The sequence below is a fragment of the Haplochromis burtoni genome, unplaced genomic scaffold, assembly GCF_018398535.1.
Source record: "Haplochromis burtoni strain Fernald_Lab_line unplaced genomic scaffold, NCSU_Asbu1 Contig_722, whole genome shotgun sequence".
Taxonomy (NCBI): Eukaryota; Metazoa; Chordata; class Actinopteri; order Cichliformes; family Cichlidae; genus Haplochromis; species Haplochromis burtoni.
Genome location: NW_024583083.1, coordinates 50,877 through 71,680, shown reverse-complemented (window position 1 = coordinate 71,680; position 20,804 = coordinate 50,877). Strand labels below are relative to the sequence as shown.

At 40.5% G+C, this 20,804-nt stretch overlaps 1 protein-coding gene across 2 annotated transcripts; it reads left to right on the top strand.

Moving 5' to 3' along the window:
- The first annotated feature begins 3,512 nt into the window (after positions 1–3,512).
- On the top strand, positions 3,513–19,092 carry LOC102288877 (SLIT and NTRK-like protein 5). 2 transcript variants are annotated; one of them, XM_005950161.3, is made up of 2 exons: positions 3,513–4,471; positions 6,382–19,092. In XM_005950161.3, the coding sequence occupies exon 2, from the start codon at positions 6,440–6,442 to the stop codon at positions 9,065–9,067; it is 2,628 nt and encodes an 875-aa protein (XP_005950223.1). In that variant the 5' UTR covers positions 3,513–4,471; positions 6,382–6,439; the 3' UTR covers positions 9,068–19,092. The 2 variants fall into 2 exon arrangements, with proteins under 2 accessions (XP_005950223.1, XP_005950224.1); XM_005950162.3 differs by lacking the exon at positions 3,513–4,471 and adding an exon at positions 5,057–5,696.
- Positions 19,093–20,804: the final 1,712 nt, after the last annotated feature.

Below are 20,804 nucleotides of genomic sequence, written 5' to 3'. Positions count from 1 at the left end.
TATAGCGACACAGCAGCATTAGCGTATTGGGTGCAAAACTGGATTAAACCTAATCCTAGAGTAAATTCATTTCTTTCAATGCAGATCTCTTGCAAATGTGTGGTTTCTAGGACTAGGAGCTTAATCCAAAGAAGGGTCCATAAAGAGATGTGATGTGTTTGCTTTAGCTGAATTGTCTGCTACATTTTTAATACCCACTTAATCTAAGGTTAAAGGTTGTCTTAATGAGGAATTTGCCCTGCCATACCAATAGATGTTATAAGATGTTATGGTGATGGCTTTTAAAAATGCAGGTAGTTCATAAACACTTTATATAAAAGAGAAACACGGTCAGCTTGATGTCACCCAGTGGATTTGGGTTTTTAAGTCTCAGTGTTTGCATTATTACTGCTTCCATGTTATTGTTTGAGGAGCAAGAGGTCACTGTATTTAGAGCACAGGATGGCATGCTATAGGTTGTTAGCAAAATGGGTGCAGGGCACAAACACTGATGACAGGCAGATAAATATCAATATTTTTTCCTTTTACTCTGAATGCTTTTGATGGGCTGTACCTCTAATATGAAAAAGCATAACCTGCTTTAACCTTGTTCTTGAGTCTGAGGGGCAACTTTACTTAAAAAATTAACATTTAGTTGTATTCAGCATTAAAAATGTCCTTTTCAAGCCAGACATGTTACTCTACCTTTAACTAAAAGGAAATAAAAATATAATTAAGGTATTTCTGCATCGGCCTTCCAATGGGTGCTGGTAAAGCCTAGCTGTCTGGAATTTGTATGGTGGCCTTAAGAGGTCAAATTCACTCAAGCTTAAGAAAAGACTAGCAGACAGAAAACCATTGCAAAAGCACACAAAATACAGCATAAGTTGAATAAAACATAACAGAAATAACAAAAAAATACTGTAAAAGGCATCAAAAAAACAAACAAAACAAAAGTGAAGTGTTTTTGGGGACACAGAAGTGACAAGCTAACAGTAACAGTAAGGCTACGTCCACTCTAATGCGTTTTCGTTCCATTTTGGCCTCCCGTCCACACTGAGACGGCGTTTTCGCTCATGAAAAACGCAGCGTTTTGAAAACGCGTACATTTGAAAACGGTGCTTTTGCGTCGCAGTGTGGACAGCGAAAACGGAGACTTTCTAAAACGAGGACGCATGTTACTCATATGATGCAGTCATGTGACCAATTAAACTAAGATAGCGGAGGGCATTATACAGCAGTTGTTTTGTTTGCTCTCAATTTTGACAGCCCTATTAAAGATTAACATCAGTCTGTACATGCTCCAGATAACTTTTCTTCAAATTCTTTAACTCTCACTCACTTTTGCAACTTTGTACTTTTGTGTTACTCGCAGCAACAACTCCACCTCATTGTTAGTCCATTTAAAAAACTTGGTGCTTCTCCTCAACATTTTGCCGTGATGTTTCAAAGAGCTGGAAAGTAAATAAACGGCAGACAGAAATGAGGCAGGCGGAATCTTCTTGCATTTCACGCATGCGCAATACTGGAATGTAAGCATTTTCGGCCATTTCAATGTGGACGCACAACTCTGTGACAACCACTGAAAACGCTAGTGTGGACGTGGAGCGTTTTCAGACAAAAACGCTGTTTTCAAATCTATCTAGTGTGGACGTAGCCTAAATGTGTATTTTCAGTATTATATGTAACAAACCATGTTACTAGGCATTGTTTTCCGCCTCACTGATGAACACTGCTTCTCTTAAACGTGTCTGTCTCACAGCAGTCCTTCTTTAGCTTTGGTTTCTGTCACTTCTGCAGCTGGTCCATCATGTTATTGTGTCCCCAAAAACACTTCTTTTTTGTTTTGAGTTTTTAATTATGACTTTTACAGCATTTATTTTCAATTTTTTGTGATTTCTGTTCTGTTTTATTCAACTTTTGTTGTATTTAGTGTGCTTTTGCTGTGTTTTTCTACTTGCTGGAATTTTCACGAGTTGCAGTTCATTTGACCTCTCTGACCCACCGTAAATTTACCTTTAGAGACTATAATTCCACTGTAAGAAACCTCGGAGTGTTCCTGGATGGCTCTTTTAAACTCGAGAAACAGGTGTCCACTGTGGTAAAAAACAGCTTTTACCAGTTGCGTCAGATTTCCAAAGCAAAGCCGTTCCTTCCTTTAAAGGACCTTGAAAAGCTTATCCACGCATTTATTACATCCAGATTGGACTACTGTAACTCCCTCTACTCGGGCCTCCAACACTCCTCTCTTTGCCGGCTCCAGTTAATTCAAAATGCAGCTGCGCGTCTTTTAACAGGTACGAGAATTCATGAACACATAACTCCAATTTTAGCCAAATTACATTGGCTCCCTGTTAAATATCGTATAGATTTTAAAATTATTTTGTTCACTTTTAATATTTTGAATAATTTAGCGCCCAGTTATCTTTCTGATTTACTCCATTCATACAATCCCAACAGAGCACTTAGATCGTCCAACCACAGGCTCCTAGCACAACCTAGGACTCGAATGAAGTCGAGAGGCGACCGGGCCTTGCATCCGTGGCACCCAGACTCTGGAATAACCTCCCCGTTCATATTCGCACTGCCGAGTCTATCCAGTCTTTTAAATTACGTCTTAAAACTTATTTTTTTACTTTGGCTTTTGATTCTGTCTAGTTGGCTGTTTTAGCTTGTTGCGTTGTTACCTATTGTCTCTTGTCCTCTTTTATTGTTTGTTTTATCTGTCTCATGTTTTTATTGACTGTGAAGCACTATGGTCAACACTGTTGTTTTAATATGTGCTATATAAATAAATTTTGATTTGATTTGATTTGATTTATAATTGTTCATGTATACATAAACACTTACAGCTGCCCTCTTACAAAAAATTTTAGAAGGCTGTAAAGATGTTAAAGTTGGGCCTTTTTAACATGGGGGTCTATGGGGGTTGACTCACTTTTTAAGCAAGCCTCAAGTGGCATTTGTGGTACTGCAGTTTTGGACTTTTCTGCTTTGAGTTCACTATAACTGGCTGGTTGATCAAGTCCAGTACAAGGAGGCAAGGGGATAAAATGTGCAGCTAATATATTCCTGAAGTGCCAAGAATTCATATTGATGGCGCCTCAAAGAATGTTCTTTTCAGCAGTTCAGGATGGGTGTCAGCCATCTTCTCCCAACTTCTCAAAAACAGGAAATCAAGGGGGGTACTGTGGCCATTTAATGACAAATGAAGAGCTCCCACTGTGTCCAGCTGTGACTTTCAAAAGCGTGGAGGAAGGCTTGGTGGATAACAGCTAAATGGCTGCTGAGTGACAAATCAAATGGTTGTTGCAGCTAAATCAAAAGACAGCGAGTTACAAAGTGCAGCCTGAGAATGCAAGTCCTGCCAAGAAACCTTTTTCATCATTATGCTGCCCTCTACGGGTCTTCTTCCTCCAGCCTCCCTCTTTTTCCACCCCCCATCCCCAACACACACACACACACACACACACATCATCATCATCATCACCCCTCCCCAGCACCACCAGCCCGCCTCCTCCCCTTCCTAAACCACCCCCCTTAAAGACTATTGCGCGCATTAAATTGCTTTTCATTTCCGTGCTGTGACAGTCTCTGAGATTGGGGGGGATTTATGCATTTTCACGAGTGACTTTCACTGCCATGCTACGGTAATTATTTCATAATACGTCCTTCGCTGCAGGGCACGGGCTGGTTTGCACCAACCAACCGAGATCAAGTTCCACTAGTTGACAACGCTGGGTGGAAAGATGAAGCGCGCGCGTACATAGGATATCCTATGAGCAGGAGCAACAGAACTGCAGAAAACAGAAGAAGAAGAAGGAGAAGAGGAGGAAAGGGGGGGATCGGATTCTCGCATCCGAGGAGGCAACTGGAGGAACATTGATCTCCGGTCGATTTGGACGCACTGGCAATTGAAATAAAGAGACCTTGGGCAGATCTATACATAAACTGGTAGGAGCCGCACCGCTGGCAGCAGACAGGGGTGGGGGGGATTCGTGCCTCTCTCTGAGCCGCTTCCTTCGTCAGTGCGCATGGATGAAAGTCACAGTTAAAATGCATGCGGCAAGTCCTGTCTGATGTGGGATTACCACGTTTTTATTCGCCCCCCTCGCCTCCCGACCATGTTCCAACTTTGGTTTTGGCTCTTTTTCCGAGATGACACTGCTAATTTCAGTCGGCGCTGGGAGAGCACCGGAGCCCGTTTCGCCGCGCAGGCTGTCACATCATCGGCGTGAATGAGAACGTTACCCGCGCTCGTCCATGCCTGGTTTATGGAGCTAAACACCGCGGAGACTTGACTTGATTTTTTTTTCTTTCCTCTTTCTTTTCATTTCTTTTCTTTTCCTCCTTTTTCTTTTATTTTTTTAACCATCCGGCTGAAGGGCGGACAGTGAAATCACGAAATCCATGTTTTCACTGAGGCTGGGGGGAAAAGACCGGACACAGCCGTGATTGTCGGCATGTTTTGGCGTTTACCGGAATCAGCACGGTAAGAAAACCCTGATTTATTTTCTTCCCCCCCCCTTTCTTTTGGTTTAACTGCTTGTCTCAGCTGAGACGTTATGCCTTTTTAACGTGTTCTTTTTTTTATTGGGAGGAGGAGGGGTGAGTGTGTATGTGTGTGTGTGTGTGTGTGGATGGGGGGGGGACCTCTCCGTGGTGCTGAAACCTGCTTCCACCCTCAGTCACATTACTGAAGTTGATCCCGGATTTAAAGGTGCTTTTAAGAAAGGTGTCTGCGGCCGCTGTGCCAGTAACGAGCACAGAGCCCGCATTTCTGCGCTCCAGTTAGAGCATCCCGTTTTTTTAAAAAAGCCTGCTGCATCCGCACACGGATGCTCTGCAAAGACAAGGCACTGGCGTTCCAAGTTATATCTCCATTATTTCCGTGAGCCTGGCTTTTAGAAACAAATATTTATTTATTTATTTATTTGAAATGGTGTTAGACTGAAACATTTCAAACATTTTGATTGACACCTCAGTGGTGGAGTAGGCTACCTGTGTGCGTGCGTTAAAATTGCGCTTATTTATTTTATTTTGATTTTGGGGGGGTGGGGGGGGGGATTTATGGAGCGATGTGTGGGCTTTTTGTGCTCTTTTAAGGAACGCACACAGACCCAAATGTGTGCGTCTGCTGTGCACGCGCGTGTGTGTGCACGCGCGCGTCTGAGGCGGAGAGAGAGAGGGAGAGAGAAAGAGAGAGAGAGAGAGAGAGATCTGTAACCTTCTATATAGCAGATGCCGTACATAATACTTGATTATAGAATTATTTACTCCACGTCAAAATGTAGTTTGGATCAGAGATCCTCCGCGAGATTTGCCTTTGATCAACTCCTCTCCTTTCTTTCTTTTCAATCTTTCTTTTCTTTTTTTCCCTCTTTTTTCCGCCCGTGGGCAGCAGCAGCAGAAGAAAGAGAAGAAGAAGAAGAAGAAGGGCTGCGACTGTCGCCTTGTAGGCTCATATTCACATTTTCTATGGCAGGCCGGATATATATATGTGTATCCATTTTTCTACAGAGATGAGGACTGTCTGCTTCTCCCTGTCGATTGGTATCAGGGAACCGGCATTTTATTTTTATTCGCACCGAGGACGGTTTTTAATCATAGCACAGGAATAAACACCCCCCCCCCCTCACCCCCCCGTCTTTCATCCTCATGTTGTGGAGGTGGAGAGAGGGGATCCGACAGTTTCCCCAAGTCGTCGGGTATGAGGGGTGAGTGAGGTATCTTTGTAGTTCGGAGATAGGAGTTCATCCTCGAGGTTTTAATGTGAGTTTGAATCGTCAAAGGAAAAGACAAACAAACATTTACACATACAAATAATAATAATAATAATAATAATAATAATAATAATAATAATAATAACAGAGACCGTAAATGCAACAATCACCCATCTCACAAGGAATGAGACTCGAGATTACCTGACAAGAAGTGTCGTTTGTCGTTTTTCCACTGTCATCTGTTAACAAATACTCGAATCTCCGAGTCTGCAAACGGTGGATGGCGATAGCTTCTTCTTTTTCTTCTTCTTATTCTAACAAGATGGATTGGAATTCAGGCGAGCTATCAAAAAATGCGCAGTGGCCGTCCAATAGCGGATACTTGTGTTACTTTAAATACAACATTCTTTATGCATGCAGTTTGTTAAACACGCAACTTGTTTTCTGTCACTTTCAAAATCAAAATGATGCCGACATAACACATTTGCATATTGGAAAAATATGTGTGCGTGCGTGTGTGTGTGTGTGTGTGTGTGTGTGTGTGTGTGTGTGTGTTTGAATACATCTAATGTTTGCTCGTTTAGGCTCTTCTGAGTGAGCAAATTTGCATTTCTGTAAATAATGCACCTGTGCCCATGATGTGTAAAACACAACTCGTCCTTTTCTCTCCCCTCCTTAGATGACACCTCATACTGGTACTGCACTTGAGTGAGCTGGGGCATCCTCTCCCAGGAAAAATGCATATCTGGATCCTAAAAATAATACTTCTGATTGCATCATCTCTGAGGCTGGTTGAGATGTATGACAATTATGGGGAGATCTGCCGAAACCTGTGCACGTGCGAGGAGAAGGAAGGGATCCTGACGGTGAGCTGCGAGAACCGGGGGATCATCAGGCTGACGGAGATCAGCCCTGTTCAGTACTCCATGTACCACCTCCTGCTCACGGGGAACCTCCTGAAGAAGCTGTCGATCGATGATTTCATCAATTACACCGGGGTGACCATCCTGCACTTGGGGAACAATGATATCTCTGAGATAGAGTCGGGTGCCTTCAATGGACTCCAGGGATTAAAAAGGTTGCACCTGAATAACAACAAGATAGAAGTTCTGAGAGATGAAACCTTTAAAGGACTTGAGAGCTTGGAATACCTACAGATTGATTATAATTTCATCACAAACATAGAGTCCAACGCCCTGAGCAAACTACACCAACTAACAGTGATGATTCTGAACGACAACCTGCTCTCTGCCCTTCCTCCCAACATCTTCCGGAATGTCCCCCTTACGCACTTGGATCTGAGAGGGAACCGCTTAAAAATGTTCCCCTATATTGGCCTCCTAGAGCACATGGACAAAGTTGTGGAATTACAACTGGAGGAGAATCCGTGGAATTGCTCCTGCGAGCTCATTGCTCTGAAGGCTTGGCTGGAGAGTATAGCTTACACAGCTCTGGTGGGAGAAGTGGTGTGCGAGACGCCATTCAGGCTCCATGGAAGAGACCTGGATGAGGTGTCAAAGCAGGAACTCTGCCCGCGAAGACCCCTAGAAGACACAGTCAGGCCTGCGCCGCCTAGCAGCACTAATGGATACTATCAGACCACACCAGCCGCTGTCACAGCCTCTGCCACCTCCTCGGCTGTTTTAAGGTCTTCTTCCAGGCCTACCAAGGGCACACGGCAATTGAACAGAACCAGGTTAAAGCCCACCTCCCGAATACCAGGCGGCAATCCATACAACTATGGCCCCATCATTGCTTTTCAGACCAAATCTCCTGTGCCTTTGGACTGCCCCACTGCTTGCACATGTAATCTGCAGATATCTGAAATTGGGTTAAATGTCAACTGCCAAGAGAGAAAGATTGAAAGCATTTCTGACCTAAAACCCAAGCCATACAATCCTAAAAAAATGTATCTCACTGGAAATTACATCCCTGTGGTGCGGAGATCCGATTTTGTCGACGCCACTGGATTGGATTTGCTTCACCTGGGAAACAACAGGATAACTCTGATCCACGACCGGGCTTTTGGGGATTTAACCAACCTGCGTAGACTGTATTTGAATGGTAATCTCATGGACAGGCTCACAGGAGAAATGTTTTTTGGTTTGCAGAACTTACAATATCTTTATTTAGAGTACAACAAAATCAAGGAGGTCGATGCGGGCACTTTCCGCTATCTCCCTAATCTGCAGCTGCTTTTTCTGAACAACAACCTCCTGAAAACTTTACCTGTGGGCATCTTTTCCAGCCTCTCCCTGTCTAGGCTTAATCTGCGTAACAACCATTTCCAAAACCTCCCCGTGAGTGGTGTTTTGGATCAGCTCAAGCTGCTGTTGCAGATAGATCTGTTTGAGAACCCCTGGGAATGCTCCTGCGACATAGTGGGGATGAAGATATGGCTCGAGCAGCTCAGTGCAGGCACTGTGGTTAATGAGGTCGTGTGCAAGACGCCAAAACGCCACACAGGAATGGACCTGCGTTCTGTCCCGTCAGAGCAGCTCTGCCCAGATTACTCCGAAGCCTATGTCTCGCCAACTCCACCTACAGAGGAGCCCATGGATGAACACGTTGTCACCACAGGTGCTACTCGGAGGTTGGAACCCCCTGGCAGCACCGTCCCCCTCTCCGTCCTTATCCTCAGCCTCCTGCTTGTTTTCATCATGTCTGTCTTTGTGGCTGCGGGGCTCTTTGTTGTGGTCATGAAAAAGCGTAAAAAGTCTCAGAGTGACCGTACTAGCACTAACAACTCTGACGTCAGCTCTTTTAACCTGCAGTACAGCCTCTACAGCAACCGCTCTGGACCTAAAGTTAAGGCCCCGGCTGGTCATGTATATGAATATATCCCCCATCCAATGGGCCATATGTGCAAAAATCCCATTTACAGGTCAAGGGAGGGGAACACAGTGGAGGATTACCGTGACCTCCATGAGCTCAAGGTCACATACAGGAGTACCCCAGATGATGAGAGGGACAGTAGTACGATGAGGAGCCCTTCATACAGTGTTAGCACCATCGAGCCACGTGAAAACCCTTCCCCTGTGCAGGATGCAGACCATTTCTTCAGAGGGATCCTTGAACCCGATAAGCAGTCACCCCACCAGTCCATCCCGTCAATCCCAGCAGGGGCCAATTTAGAGTACAAGTATACGGGTCCCGTGTCGTACACGTACAACCCAAATTTTGATGTCAGACGTCAGTTCTTGCACCCGGAGAGAATAAGAGAAACAGTGCTCTATGGCACAGCACCCAGTACTGTTTATGTCGAGCCCAACAGGAATGAGTATTTGGAGCTAAAAGCTAAACTGCAGTCTGAGCCTGATTACCTCGAAGTTCTTGAGAAACAGACCACCTTTAGCCAGTTCTGAGCAACAGAGTCGTGAGCATAATGAAGCATTTTCTCTCTCGACCCTCCTTGAAACAGTGGCTCAGTTTCTAGGGTGCCTTGGCACAAATACAAACAAGCAAAAGAGAAAGAGTTGAAACGGGGTGTGCCGAACAATCTTATTCTTATTTCAGAAACATGACATTACAGGAATGGATACAGCTTTCTCGAGACATGGATGAACAAAATTGCTTAACTGATGATGCAAAATCTATTTTTCTATGGTGAAGATTGAATAACACACAAAAATGTAAGTGTACAGGTAAATCTTACCCAACTTCATTTTCAGGAATATAACCATACATACGATATATTGTGAATCAGAAAAAGAAATGTTTATAAAAATCACACCTGGACATACAAGAAAAAACAAACAAACAACAAAAAAACCCAACACATTGTACAGCAGATCATCAAAACTGTGTAGGACTATTTTCTGCTGTAGTCTGTAAGTAAGTATTTATTGATATAATCTGCCATGTCTTTTCAAAACTTTTGATTCTTCATCAGTATTACCTGTGTCATCATACTCCATCATCCTCCGGAAAAAGGCTTATGTTTCTAGTTTCATTTACTGTAGCTCTGCATTGTAAAAGTGGCTTTTCTTTTTCCTTTTTTGTTTTTCTTTTCTTTTGTTTCTCGGAAAGTGGCACACCCCAATGTCCAAAACAGACTGCGTCATTTGAAGAAGATGAAAAAAAAGAAAAAAAGAAAAAAAGAAAAAAGAAGTGTCTTTGTATGCTTTCTGCACTTTTTGGAAATGGAAGGCAAGTTAGCCTTCAATGAGCTCTCATAAAGGAGATTATTATATTAAAAATGAATATGGCTATTCATTCTTAATATGTAGGATTGATATGTTATCAAAACAAAAATTCATAAATGATATTTGAAGTATTAATTATGTTGTGTAATACTGGCATTTTAATCAATGTAACACCTATTTTTATACGAGCATTGGCAAATTCTCTATCGATTATGGGTTTCTTTTGTTTTGATTGCTTTGCACTTATTGCACTATATTGACCAAACTATGTTATTGTCATCAAATAAACATGATGTCAGGTTCATATAATGTGCTTATGCGGAAACTGAAGGTGGAATGAGGCCATTTGGGTTTTTGGTTCAGCATGTGGGTTTTAGATGTGAAATCAAGAGAGTTTTCCCACAGCTAAAAGTTGTTTTATGCCATAATCAGTTAACAATATATCGGCTGACAAGATCAGACTATGGTGTGCACTCAGTTAAAGAAGATAAAGACAGTGTATACGTGCTCCACTTAAAGTGGAGGTTGCGTCGTCAGTGAGAATTGAAATCAATGGGTATTAATCAATGACCATTATGTAAGGCTGGCCTTCTGCAATTATACCGCGACAACATAATCCAGATTGTCGTCGGTCAATGGATGAGCAGGTGTTTTATATAAACATCATTTAACATCTTCGCAAAGTCAGCGGGTATGAAACATAAAGATGTGCTGGATTATGTTTTTGGTGTCGAAACGTAATAGGTTTTGTTTGATATGCAAACGGTTTTGTAAGTCAAGAAGTTTAAAAATATAAGAAAACATGTTCAAAATCTGCTTTTTTTCTCCGGTCTTTCAAGTGCTTGTTTGTTAATTGACTTTTCACTTGACCCACTTAAATTCAATATGCAAAGTAGATCTATAAAAATGCAGAGGATGCACTGTGCCACCATTTTCAGTGTGCAGCAAGCGTCACCATTTAGGAATTCAGTGTTCCAGAACTGAGATGGGCACGGATCTTTCTGGAGAGGAATCAAAAGAATGGAAGAAGTGTGTGTGTGTCTGTCTGTGTGTGTGTGTGGCGGGGGTGGCGGGGGGGTGGCTGTGCCACATCAGACACCTTAATGCGACACTTAATTCTGACCTCAAAAGGAATAACTATGAATTTATATTATTTTAATCGACTTTTTCCCTCTAGAAAACGTCTATTTTACGGTATTTAACTGTACTGAGTTTTCTATGCGGTGCCAGCTGCCTTTTCTCAATGACAAAAAAGGGAAAAAATCCAATGCTCTGGGTCCTCTTCTTTTGTTGGAGCTTTTCATAGAAGCCCAGAATGAGAACAGAAGGCACCATTTGGGAGATGAGGAGTCCTGGAACTGAGTGTAACTGTGGATGTGTCATACATGTAGCAGGGGATGTGAATCATAGCCAAGAAGTGCGTGCAGTTGCCCAGTATTAGTGGCCTATGGGATGTCGCAGTACTGACAATTTTTGACATTATTTATTTTTCTGATGCCAATGTTGAAAGAGGAAATCATTAATAGTTTACTGAGGTTCAACAAGGATCTGAGCAGTGCGTTGACAAATTGTTTAAAATGCGGGCAGATGGCTCTTTTTCTTTTTATCTGTTTTATTATTATTATAATACTCATAGTATTGTATTTTTCAGGATCATTTGGCTACGTTCAAGAGAAAAAAGAAAAAAAACCAAAAAAAAAAAACCCGCTTTAGCACAATTACATAATCACTGAATCATGTATTCCAAATGGGCTTGTTAATACCATATGCGTGCATATGCACATCTCTCTAGCCCAAACTCCCAGTGTGGACATTCATCACTCTGTCCTGGTGTAATTGGGGGATGGATGCACTGAGAATCCCACTGCAGGAGGCTATAATGTGCACGTGTGTGTGCGTACTGATAGAGGGGATTGGCGGGGGGGACTACTTCCAGTTGAAATAATGCTTTTAACCAGCCAATGGCCTCTAGGTACACAAATGGATGCATCAAGGAAGGACAAAGAGTTTATCATTATTATCCTTTCCCGGATTATTTAGTCTATAGCCTTCTATCAAGCTTCTATATAGTGCATTCAGCGGCTGTGGAAGTTTTTCAGCAATAATCCCTCACACAAACAGTACGATTTCTGCAGTGGTCAATATTTGTATTCAGATGAGGAAAGAAGCTCTAAGGTGAAATATCTCCAAATGTGTTGCTTCATGCTACACACGAGCCCCCATGATTTATGGCTAAAACTCACTGTGTGGAATCTGATGCAGGGCTGATGCAACACAAGGCGTGATGTAGGTGCAGATGTAGCTGTCACAGAGGCCTCACTCTTTTGCTTTGCTTGCAGCAAGGAAAGTTCAGAAGATGCTGGTTAAGTTTGTTTAAAAGATTTTTTTTTTCCTCAGAAAACTAAAAGCAGAGGGAGAGACACTCTCCTTCTGCTTTCACACCATTTGAGAGTTAATCAATGTTGAATCAGAGTGGGACAGCGCGTGAAACCCGTCCAAGCTGCGTGAAGTTGTTGGCTCATCATTCTGCTATTTTCGGTACATGGACTTTAAGTTGGAGGCAATTATTTTCTAACAGTGTATGAAAATACCCAGCTAATTAAACATTTTCTGGATTTGATTTAGCAGACTTATGCTAAGATTATATTTCATAGCTGATCAGATGGCACTGGCAGAGTTTTGTGTTTATGGTAAATAAAATCAGCTTGATGCTACACATACACAGGGCCACGTTTACCTACTACAGAGCCCAGGGGCAAAAGAAAGCTCAAGGCCCCCTTCAGTTCCAGTTCCTCTTTGTGTACTGCACATGTATCATGTTGCCTTTTAAGTGTCCATAATGCAAAATATGTACTGTTTAGTTTGCTTCTGAACAATTTTATTGACTAAATCATATAAACAGAAATTAAAGTATTCAAGTACATTAAAGCCAGGACTTCAATAAACAGTAAAAACTTTGATTATGCATTATTAGTTGTTATGCATAAGAATAATTTTTCAAGATGTTTTATATATTTACATGTAAGCAACAAAAAATTCAAAGCATTCCACAAATTCAGGATTTAATACAAAGTAGAAATGAAAGCATTGACCTTAAGCCCTCGTACTTTTTATTGTTTTTAAGTCATTTTTTTATTTGAAATGAATCAAATTTACAACAAAGCAATTGTCAAAAACAATGAAGACAGTCTTGATTATACATAATTGCTTATACATAAGCAATGTGTGTAGATTCACATACATAACAAAAACAGTGTTCAGTAGAAATATTAGGTTTCAGTCCTTTTACCTGTCGTATACTTTAATTTTGAATTAAATTTACCACAAAGTAATTGTGAAAAGTTATAGAGACTGTCTTGCTTATGTGTTAATGAGCTCTTATGCAAATGAATGGCTTGTCAAAATGTGTTGTGTTAAAAAAAAGCAAAAAAAGATGTATTTGCTTTTTTTATTTTTTATTTTTTTGTTAGGCCAAAACGGTGTAGAAAATTTAAATGAATATGTAGCAAATGGTGTTTTAAAAATATTTAATATTTGAATGGCTAATGCTGAATCATTTTGTTTCAAATCCTGAGAGCTCAAACAACACAAATTCCCATCAACTTTTTTGATGATCCATTTGATGATTTCCTTCTTTCTTTAACATTTTTTTCGTAAGGCTTTTAATTTGAAGGATTGTATTATTGAATTGCTGGCCTGATGAAAAAAAAAACATTGACAAAAGTGATTAAAAATAAGTGTTATTTTGATGAAATTATTATTTTTGTTTCTTATCATATGAAATGGGGGTTTCAAACTCATGTCCACATTTAATAAGCTTTTTTTAAACAAAATTAGCAAAAAAATAATTCAGTTAATCAATCATTACGTCTCTTTTTTCACATTAATGTAATTAATGTAATGTACCTGTCATTACAGGTACATTACATTTAAAGGTTTTGTGCCTTTATAAAATGTAACATTTTCACAAATAAACAGTAGTATTATTTGCTTTTATTATTTAAACAGTCACTAGATCTGAAGGCCATCCAGTTGGCTGAATTGGCCCCCCTGGAAGGCCACATATGTCGCCAAAGCCATGTGTTTGATACCCCTGCAAGTGCTTCATTATTTTAAGCTTGTATGCATTGTCTCTCTTTTAGTTTACCACCTAACGCTGCAACAACATGTTTAAATGATAATTAGGCCAATGCGCGGCTGCCCGCTCTATACGGAGACAAATAGAGAGGGTGGACATTTTCCATATGCTCGGGCGAGGCCTCGCCTACCCCCTGCTGAAGATACCTCATCCTCAGCGCTGCCTCGCTGCATTCCTGCCACTCGGTCTCCCTGATGATGTGAGCAATTGAGTTCAAGGAGATCTGGGTAATTGAGAGGGCAGGGATGGCATCTGACAGGCACCGATGGCTCCAATGATTACTTTAATCAGAGTGGTTAATGGAATTCCTTCAGGCATGTAGAAATGCTCAAATGTTCATCAGCATTGAACCGATTTTTACCCCCACTACTACACCTCCTCTTCTACCTCACATTGCTATAATTACTGATCAGTTTTCTTTCCTCTTTATGCCTTTAGTTTCTGTTTAACACTCAGCAGGTGATGAGGTGTTTGTTCCTGTGGTCTTGTGTGAATCCACAATGGAAGTCACTGGGATGCTTTATGGTCAGAATGCATTATGGATGAAGTGTTTCTAACATTGGTAAATGTGTTAACATTAAAAGGGTCAGTCAAGCACCCAAACACAGTGAAATCTGTATACAGACAAGCGTGTGCTCATAAAAATACAGAGCACTTTAGGCTTGTGTATAATGACTGCTCAAAATGAGACGTTTATGTCTTATTATCCAAATAAAATAATTGTTCTGTTCCATGAACACTTTACCAACTTTCAGGGCTAATCAGCCTCTAAGTTAACAGCCTTACTGTCTAGCCTGTGCTGAATAAACTTTAAGAAACGATCCATTGCACAGTCTGGATCCAGACTCCGATGCCATCTGCCAAACAAACCAGGCTACTTGTTGTTTAAATTCTGTTTATATAATTGGTTTGAGAACATTTTTTCACCCTTTTGTGATATGCATGCTGGCAAAATGTGACAGATATATTTGTATAATTTTGAATTGATTTGTTGGTTCTTGTGTCCATCTGCAAACTGTCTGGCTATGTAATGTTTGTAAGAAATGAACAATGATTTTCCTTTGGGGCATGGTAAAATCACAATGTTTTCCTTGCACGCTTTCTTTTTAAAATAGCTAACGACATGAAAGGCCAGAAATATTATACCAACTGTCACTTGAACAATGTGTTAACTTGTTTTATGTTGTGTTTACTAGCAAAGCAAGCAGCTGTACTAATTAGCAGAACTTCACCTTACATAATTTTCCATCCAAAAGATTATGATATTCAATTTAGGATGTTACTACATATACATACACTTATTACTCCCAGATTAGGCTCATTTTGCCTTTAAAACTTCCATAATTCTTCATGGCACAGCTTTGACAAGGTGTTAATGTTCCTCTGAGATTTTGGTCCATTATCATATGATAACACATAGCACCACACAGTTGCTGCAGATTTGTCATCTGCTGATTTGTGAATCTGCAATTTCACCACATCCCAACGGTGTTCTGCGGAGGCCATTTGAGAAAAATCAACTCATTGTTGTGTTCAACAAACCGATTTGTGATGATTTGAGTTTTGTTACCATTTGGTGCATTCTAATGCTGGAAGCAGCCGCGAGAAGATGGTCATAAAGTGATGAACATGGTCAGCAAGCCTACTCAGGTAGGCTGTTTCACTGATGTTATTTATGCCAAATTCTGAGACTAGCATTTGAAAGTCACAGCAAAAAAAGAAATTCTAAGTCTTCTCAATCTACTGTTGTCCAGTTTTGGTGAGCTGGTTGAACAGTAACATCGGTGTCCTGTTTTTAGCTGTCAGGAGTAGCGTCCCATCTGCTTCAAGTCTCGATGCGTTGCGCATTCAGAAATGCTCCTCTGCATACCTTGGATGTAAAAAGTGGTTATTTGGGTTACTGTAGCCTTCCTATACGCTCAAGCAGTTTGGCTGTTGTCCTCTGATCTCGACAAGACATTTTACCGGTAAACAGCTGCTCACTGGATATTTTCTCTTTTTCTGACCATTTTCTGTAAACCCTAGAAATAGGGTCAACATCAACTAGCTGCAATGTCATTGACTGATTAGATATATGCATTAACAAACAGTTGAACATGTGTGACTAATCAAGTCTATATAAAGTAAAAATATAGGAAATGAAGCTTGAATTCGTGGAATCACAGTCAGAATATACTGACAGGCCTCTGTTTTTCTTTGGAAGATTAAAATCTGTGCACACATCATGTGCTTCAGGTTCTGCCTGAATGTTATTTCCACCAACATGTCCCTAAGGAATAATGCATAATATCCTCTCTGCAATGTTTTGTTTGAACATGATTACTCATGAGCACAAATAACATCCCACTAAAGGAAATAAGATCCCAAGGCTATAACCTAAAGGCTATAATGACAGGGATGAAACTACAGAGCGCAGATTTCTACGAGTTCATTCAATCATGTCAAAATTCCATCAGGATAGTCTGACTTTCATTCCCTGTAGTCAGATTTTAGGCCAAGCATTCAAGTTTGATTTCATGTGTTTTGGAATTAGGTCTGTATTTATGCATGCATAGTTTATTTATATAGAATACTTTACTATTGTAATCCTGTGTGTGCATGTATGTCTGTGTGTGTGCACATGCATTAATGTCGTCATGTGACATGGCATGACATAGGAGTAAATCCCTCTTTTGCTTAAAAAACAACATAATGGAAGTCATTCTTATTCTGCTGTTACCATTAGAGGCACCCCCACCCCTCTCAATTCAATGTGAAAGGTAATCCTGAATACAGAGTGGCTTGCAATTATGCTGAGAGCCAGTGTGGCATATGTACAATACTCTAAATAGAGTACCATATATTGTTCCCATGCTGTGAGGGGAAAAAAAAGAAAAATCGAGGGATAAGCTGACATAAATGGAGTTTGATACTTACCAACAGATATGTGTGATCAAAGCTTTTAAAGAGCTGCCTTTATATCACTGACTATGTGTATTTGAAGAGATACGAAGATGTTGTTTCATGTTTTATTTAGTCATTTTTTGCACCCTTTTTTTTCTCATGGTTTCATTTTCTTTCCATAATACGCCTGCCTCCCCCTTCCTTCCGTCGTTTACCCTATCCTCCTTTTCAGTTCCCACCGGGCAGCCTGGTTGTATTCATCAGGCCTCCCGTTTTGTTTGTTTGTTTATGGCGGCTGCACCCGTTGATCCAGAGCTGCAGTAACCCTGTTGTTTGATAAATGGCAACCATAGCATTACTGACTCCCCAGCCGAGCCTGGTGATGCCTGGCCAAAAAAACAACAGGTTGATGTATGGCTTCCTTCAGAGTGTCAAGTCATTTAAGTAGAGTCAGTCCAGGTACTGTGCTTCTATATACATCTGTGTCTGTGGGTGAACACCTTGGAATCTTGCCCTGTCCTGGTCTGGCTCATGTGTGTCATCAGCTTGAAAATTTACTGACAAACAAAAAAAAAGAAAGTCTATCTGTGATCAACAAAGCATGAGAAATGCATGTTTGTCAGGTTATTGTTAGGGAATTTTGTCATGCAAGTTGACAGCAGCGGGAAACAAGGTCGAGCCAGGGGACATCACTGTTATGATCTAGACTTGTTTTTCCATCCGGTTTGGAATTGCTTGAGATGTTTGAGAGGATGAAAGGGTTACTCAAGTGACTTTAAAGTTTTCCGTGAAGACTTGTGAGAAAGATTTAAAAAAGAAATCTGTCAAAATTGAGCATGAATTTTAGGACTCATGGGTAAAGCTCCACAGAAACCAAAAAGCTCACAAAAGCAGATATTCATTGCAGAATTATTATCTCAAAAAGAATTAATTTCTCAACAATACTCTTGTAGTAGCCAGTCTTAGATAGTTGTTAGCTATTTAGGTATTAGATTTATTTCTTGCAGAGATTTGTGGATCAAAATGTTTGACTAACAAGAAATGGGAACTAGGTGGGTGCAGGGGGTTTGGTTGCAACTGGCTAATCAAATGAGTAACTACTATTAGTATAACGCCAGAGGACCAACAAAGACAAAGGACGTTAAAAAAAATTCCTAATTGAGTACACCATACATGGGTGAAACAGAGCCTGAAGGATGGATGTGAACTTTCTCAATCAGGCCTGCAACATCCTAAAAGGGAACACAAATCAATCCTCCAAAAAAATCAATAACAGACCACATTATGAGACTGTACTGCTTTTACTCCATCCCAGTGCATTTAATCAGTAACCCTATTTAGTAGCTTGTATCATAAGAAAAACTGTAGGCTTGTTTAAATAACTGTACATATAGAATTTAGGTGACTTGTAGCCAAGTTTGAGTTGAGTTGACTGAAGTGTGGCTCTTACTTTATGTATTTTTTAAGTCAGTATCGCCCTCTATACCAGAAGATAATTATATTAGCATTTCGCAGATTCCTGACAATTCCAAAAGAAAGGGGAACTCTGATGAACATTTGAATCACCTAAATTTGGCTAAAAATACTTTTAAAAAATGCAAGTTAGTTTTAATTTAAAGATCACAAATAACTGATGACTAGCTGGCAAAAATAGCAACAGGCTGGCAAAAACAACAACAGCTAAGCTAGCATTAGGGCAGCTAATTTTAGATTTGAGTGTCTTGAAAAAAATAGTTTCCTTGTGAAAAACAGTTTGATTACATTTATTCACTCATTATCTAAGCCTGATAGCAGCATTTCAAAGAAAGTTTGTGTAACTAACACAGGCTAAACGTCCTCAATAGCTCACCTCGGTTCCGCAGTGAGTTTTATTGACTCACCATCCTGTATCAGACTCCTTTCACAAAGTTTTACTGTCTGCTTAACACTAAATAGATGTGAAGACTTTACACCCACTATTTTGACAGCTGAGGTAAACAGCGGGCTGACAGACTACATTTAATATATACGAACACTAGCCAAAGCATTTGAGGTGACTCAGGAGTAGGAACATAAAATACTGCATATTTTACTGACATGCATCAGATTTTTTTTTATTCCAGATTTAGTGTTAGGTTTTGATATTAGTTAAATATGTCAGAATGTAATGTGTACAAAAATGTTTTAATACACAGACAGTAGCAGAAACCTGCTGGCTATCCTTCACTGGGACGGGGCATAGAGCGCTAATAAGGCTAAAAAATTGCTTCCGTAAAGTAGCATAAGCAGAATGTCAGTGATATATGAAGAACCAGTTTTTAACAGCTTAAACAGAGCAGCCCACTACAATGCTTCAATCAGGCCCACCACAAACTGTTGATACGTCATTGCATTAAGGCACAGGGCAAAGTGATATTATTTGGCATTTCACATTAGCTAGTTAGTTAGTTAGTCCGCACCAATGCACCTTTTCAGTACTTTATTCAATAATGTGATACACTCTGACACCAAATACTCCTTACACTGGAAATTAACTGCATTGTTCAACAGCCCTGCTGTACATTTTGTTTTGTCTAGGTCTAAAAATCAAAGGGAAATATATTGTCTCATATATGCTTTGTATCCTATATTTTCTGCTGTGAAATCACTTTCTTTAAAGCTCCTTTTAATGCCCGTCTTAAACAAGTGCACTTCCTCCACCTGGGTGATTTGTTTTCTTTGAAAGACCTGCTATCCGACAGCATTTTAAAGCACTGTATAAGATTATTTGCCCTACGGGTTCACTTAATTTTCTTCAAACAGAAAATGTATTTACTTAGTATGAGTTTGGGTCACAATTATATTTTATTGTTATTGGTAAAACTGGGCTCTCTGGAGGTATGCTTCTAATAGTTTGAAAGGGTGAAATAAGCACCGCATGTGGGTGGCTTGCGTCTTTGTGGGTCGGTCTCTGCAGCACACACTTTACCAGGTTTCTGATTTACTGTAAAATTAGCTCTTTCTTTTCTTCTTTCTCTCTATATCTTTTGCTCCCTTTCTCTCCTGTCCCCATTTTGTTTCTATCTCTGTGGCTTTGGAAGTGCAGCGAGGAGTCGGCAGAAACCGGGGCCTTACTAAAGGAATTAGACTGCGCGCTGGGAGATTGCTCAGATAATGAAATGGTGGGAGGTAGAAAAACTCATTTTCTCACTTGTGAGAGAGAGACATACTAATGTGGCTATTGAAAATAGCACTGAATAGTACTGGCAAGAAAGAACGAGACAATTCCAAAATCCAACAGTGTTATTTGATTTCAGCTCATGAGATATGGACCTGCTTAAAGGATAAAGTTTGGCACTGGTTTAACTATCTAAAATGGAATTGTCATGATGGGAAAACTATTGTTTTCCAACTGTGTCCTCCTCCCAGATCGCAGGGAGTGACAGTTTGCTTGTATTTAGACAATAGCGAGGCTGAAGTTGGCAGAGTGTGGGTGTGCTTGTTAAAAAATGGCTCCCGTGGAAGGGCTCTGAGAGCTCTTACAACACTATTGACGTCAGCTACTTGTGATGTTCTCTCTGCTGTACCTGCGAATATGTGTGTGTGTGTGTAGGCTACATGCATGAAGAGCAGGGAGTTAGAGTAGTTTAATGAAATTCACAAAGGCTGAATGGTGAAGAATAAATAGCAAATAGAGGTGACGAATGATGCAGTGTGCAGCCGTTTTAAATTTGTAAGAAGAATTGCGAGCTGACTGGTGAATAACTGTTTGTCATCCAGCTTGACGTGTACATGTAAGGAAATATTGTATCTTCAAAGCTGCACATGCCTCCTTGTTATTTTGCTCAAATATTGTCCACTATGCATCATCATTGGCATTGATCCAGACACTGTGCCAAAGGGGAAAAAAAATCCAAATAACAGCTAGGTTTTATAGGAGGAATCAGCCTGCCACTCACAGAAAGAATGAACAGGACC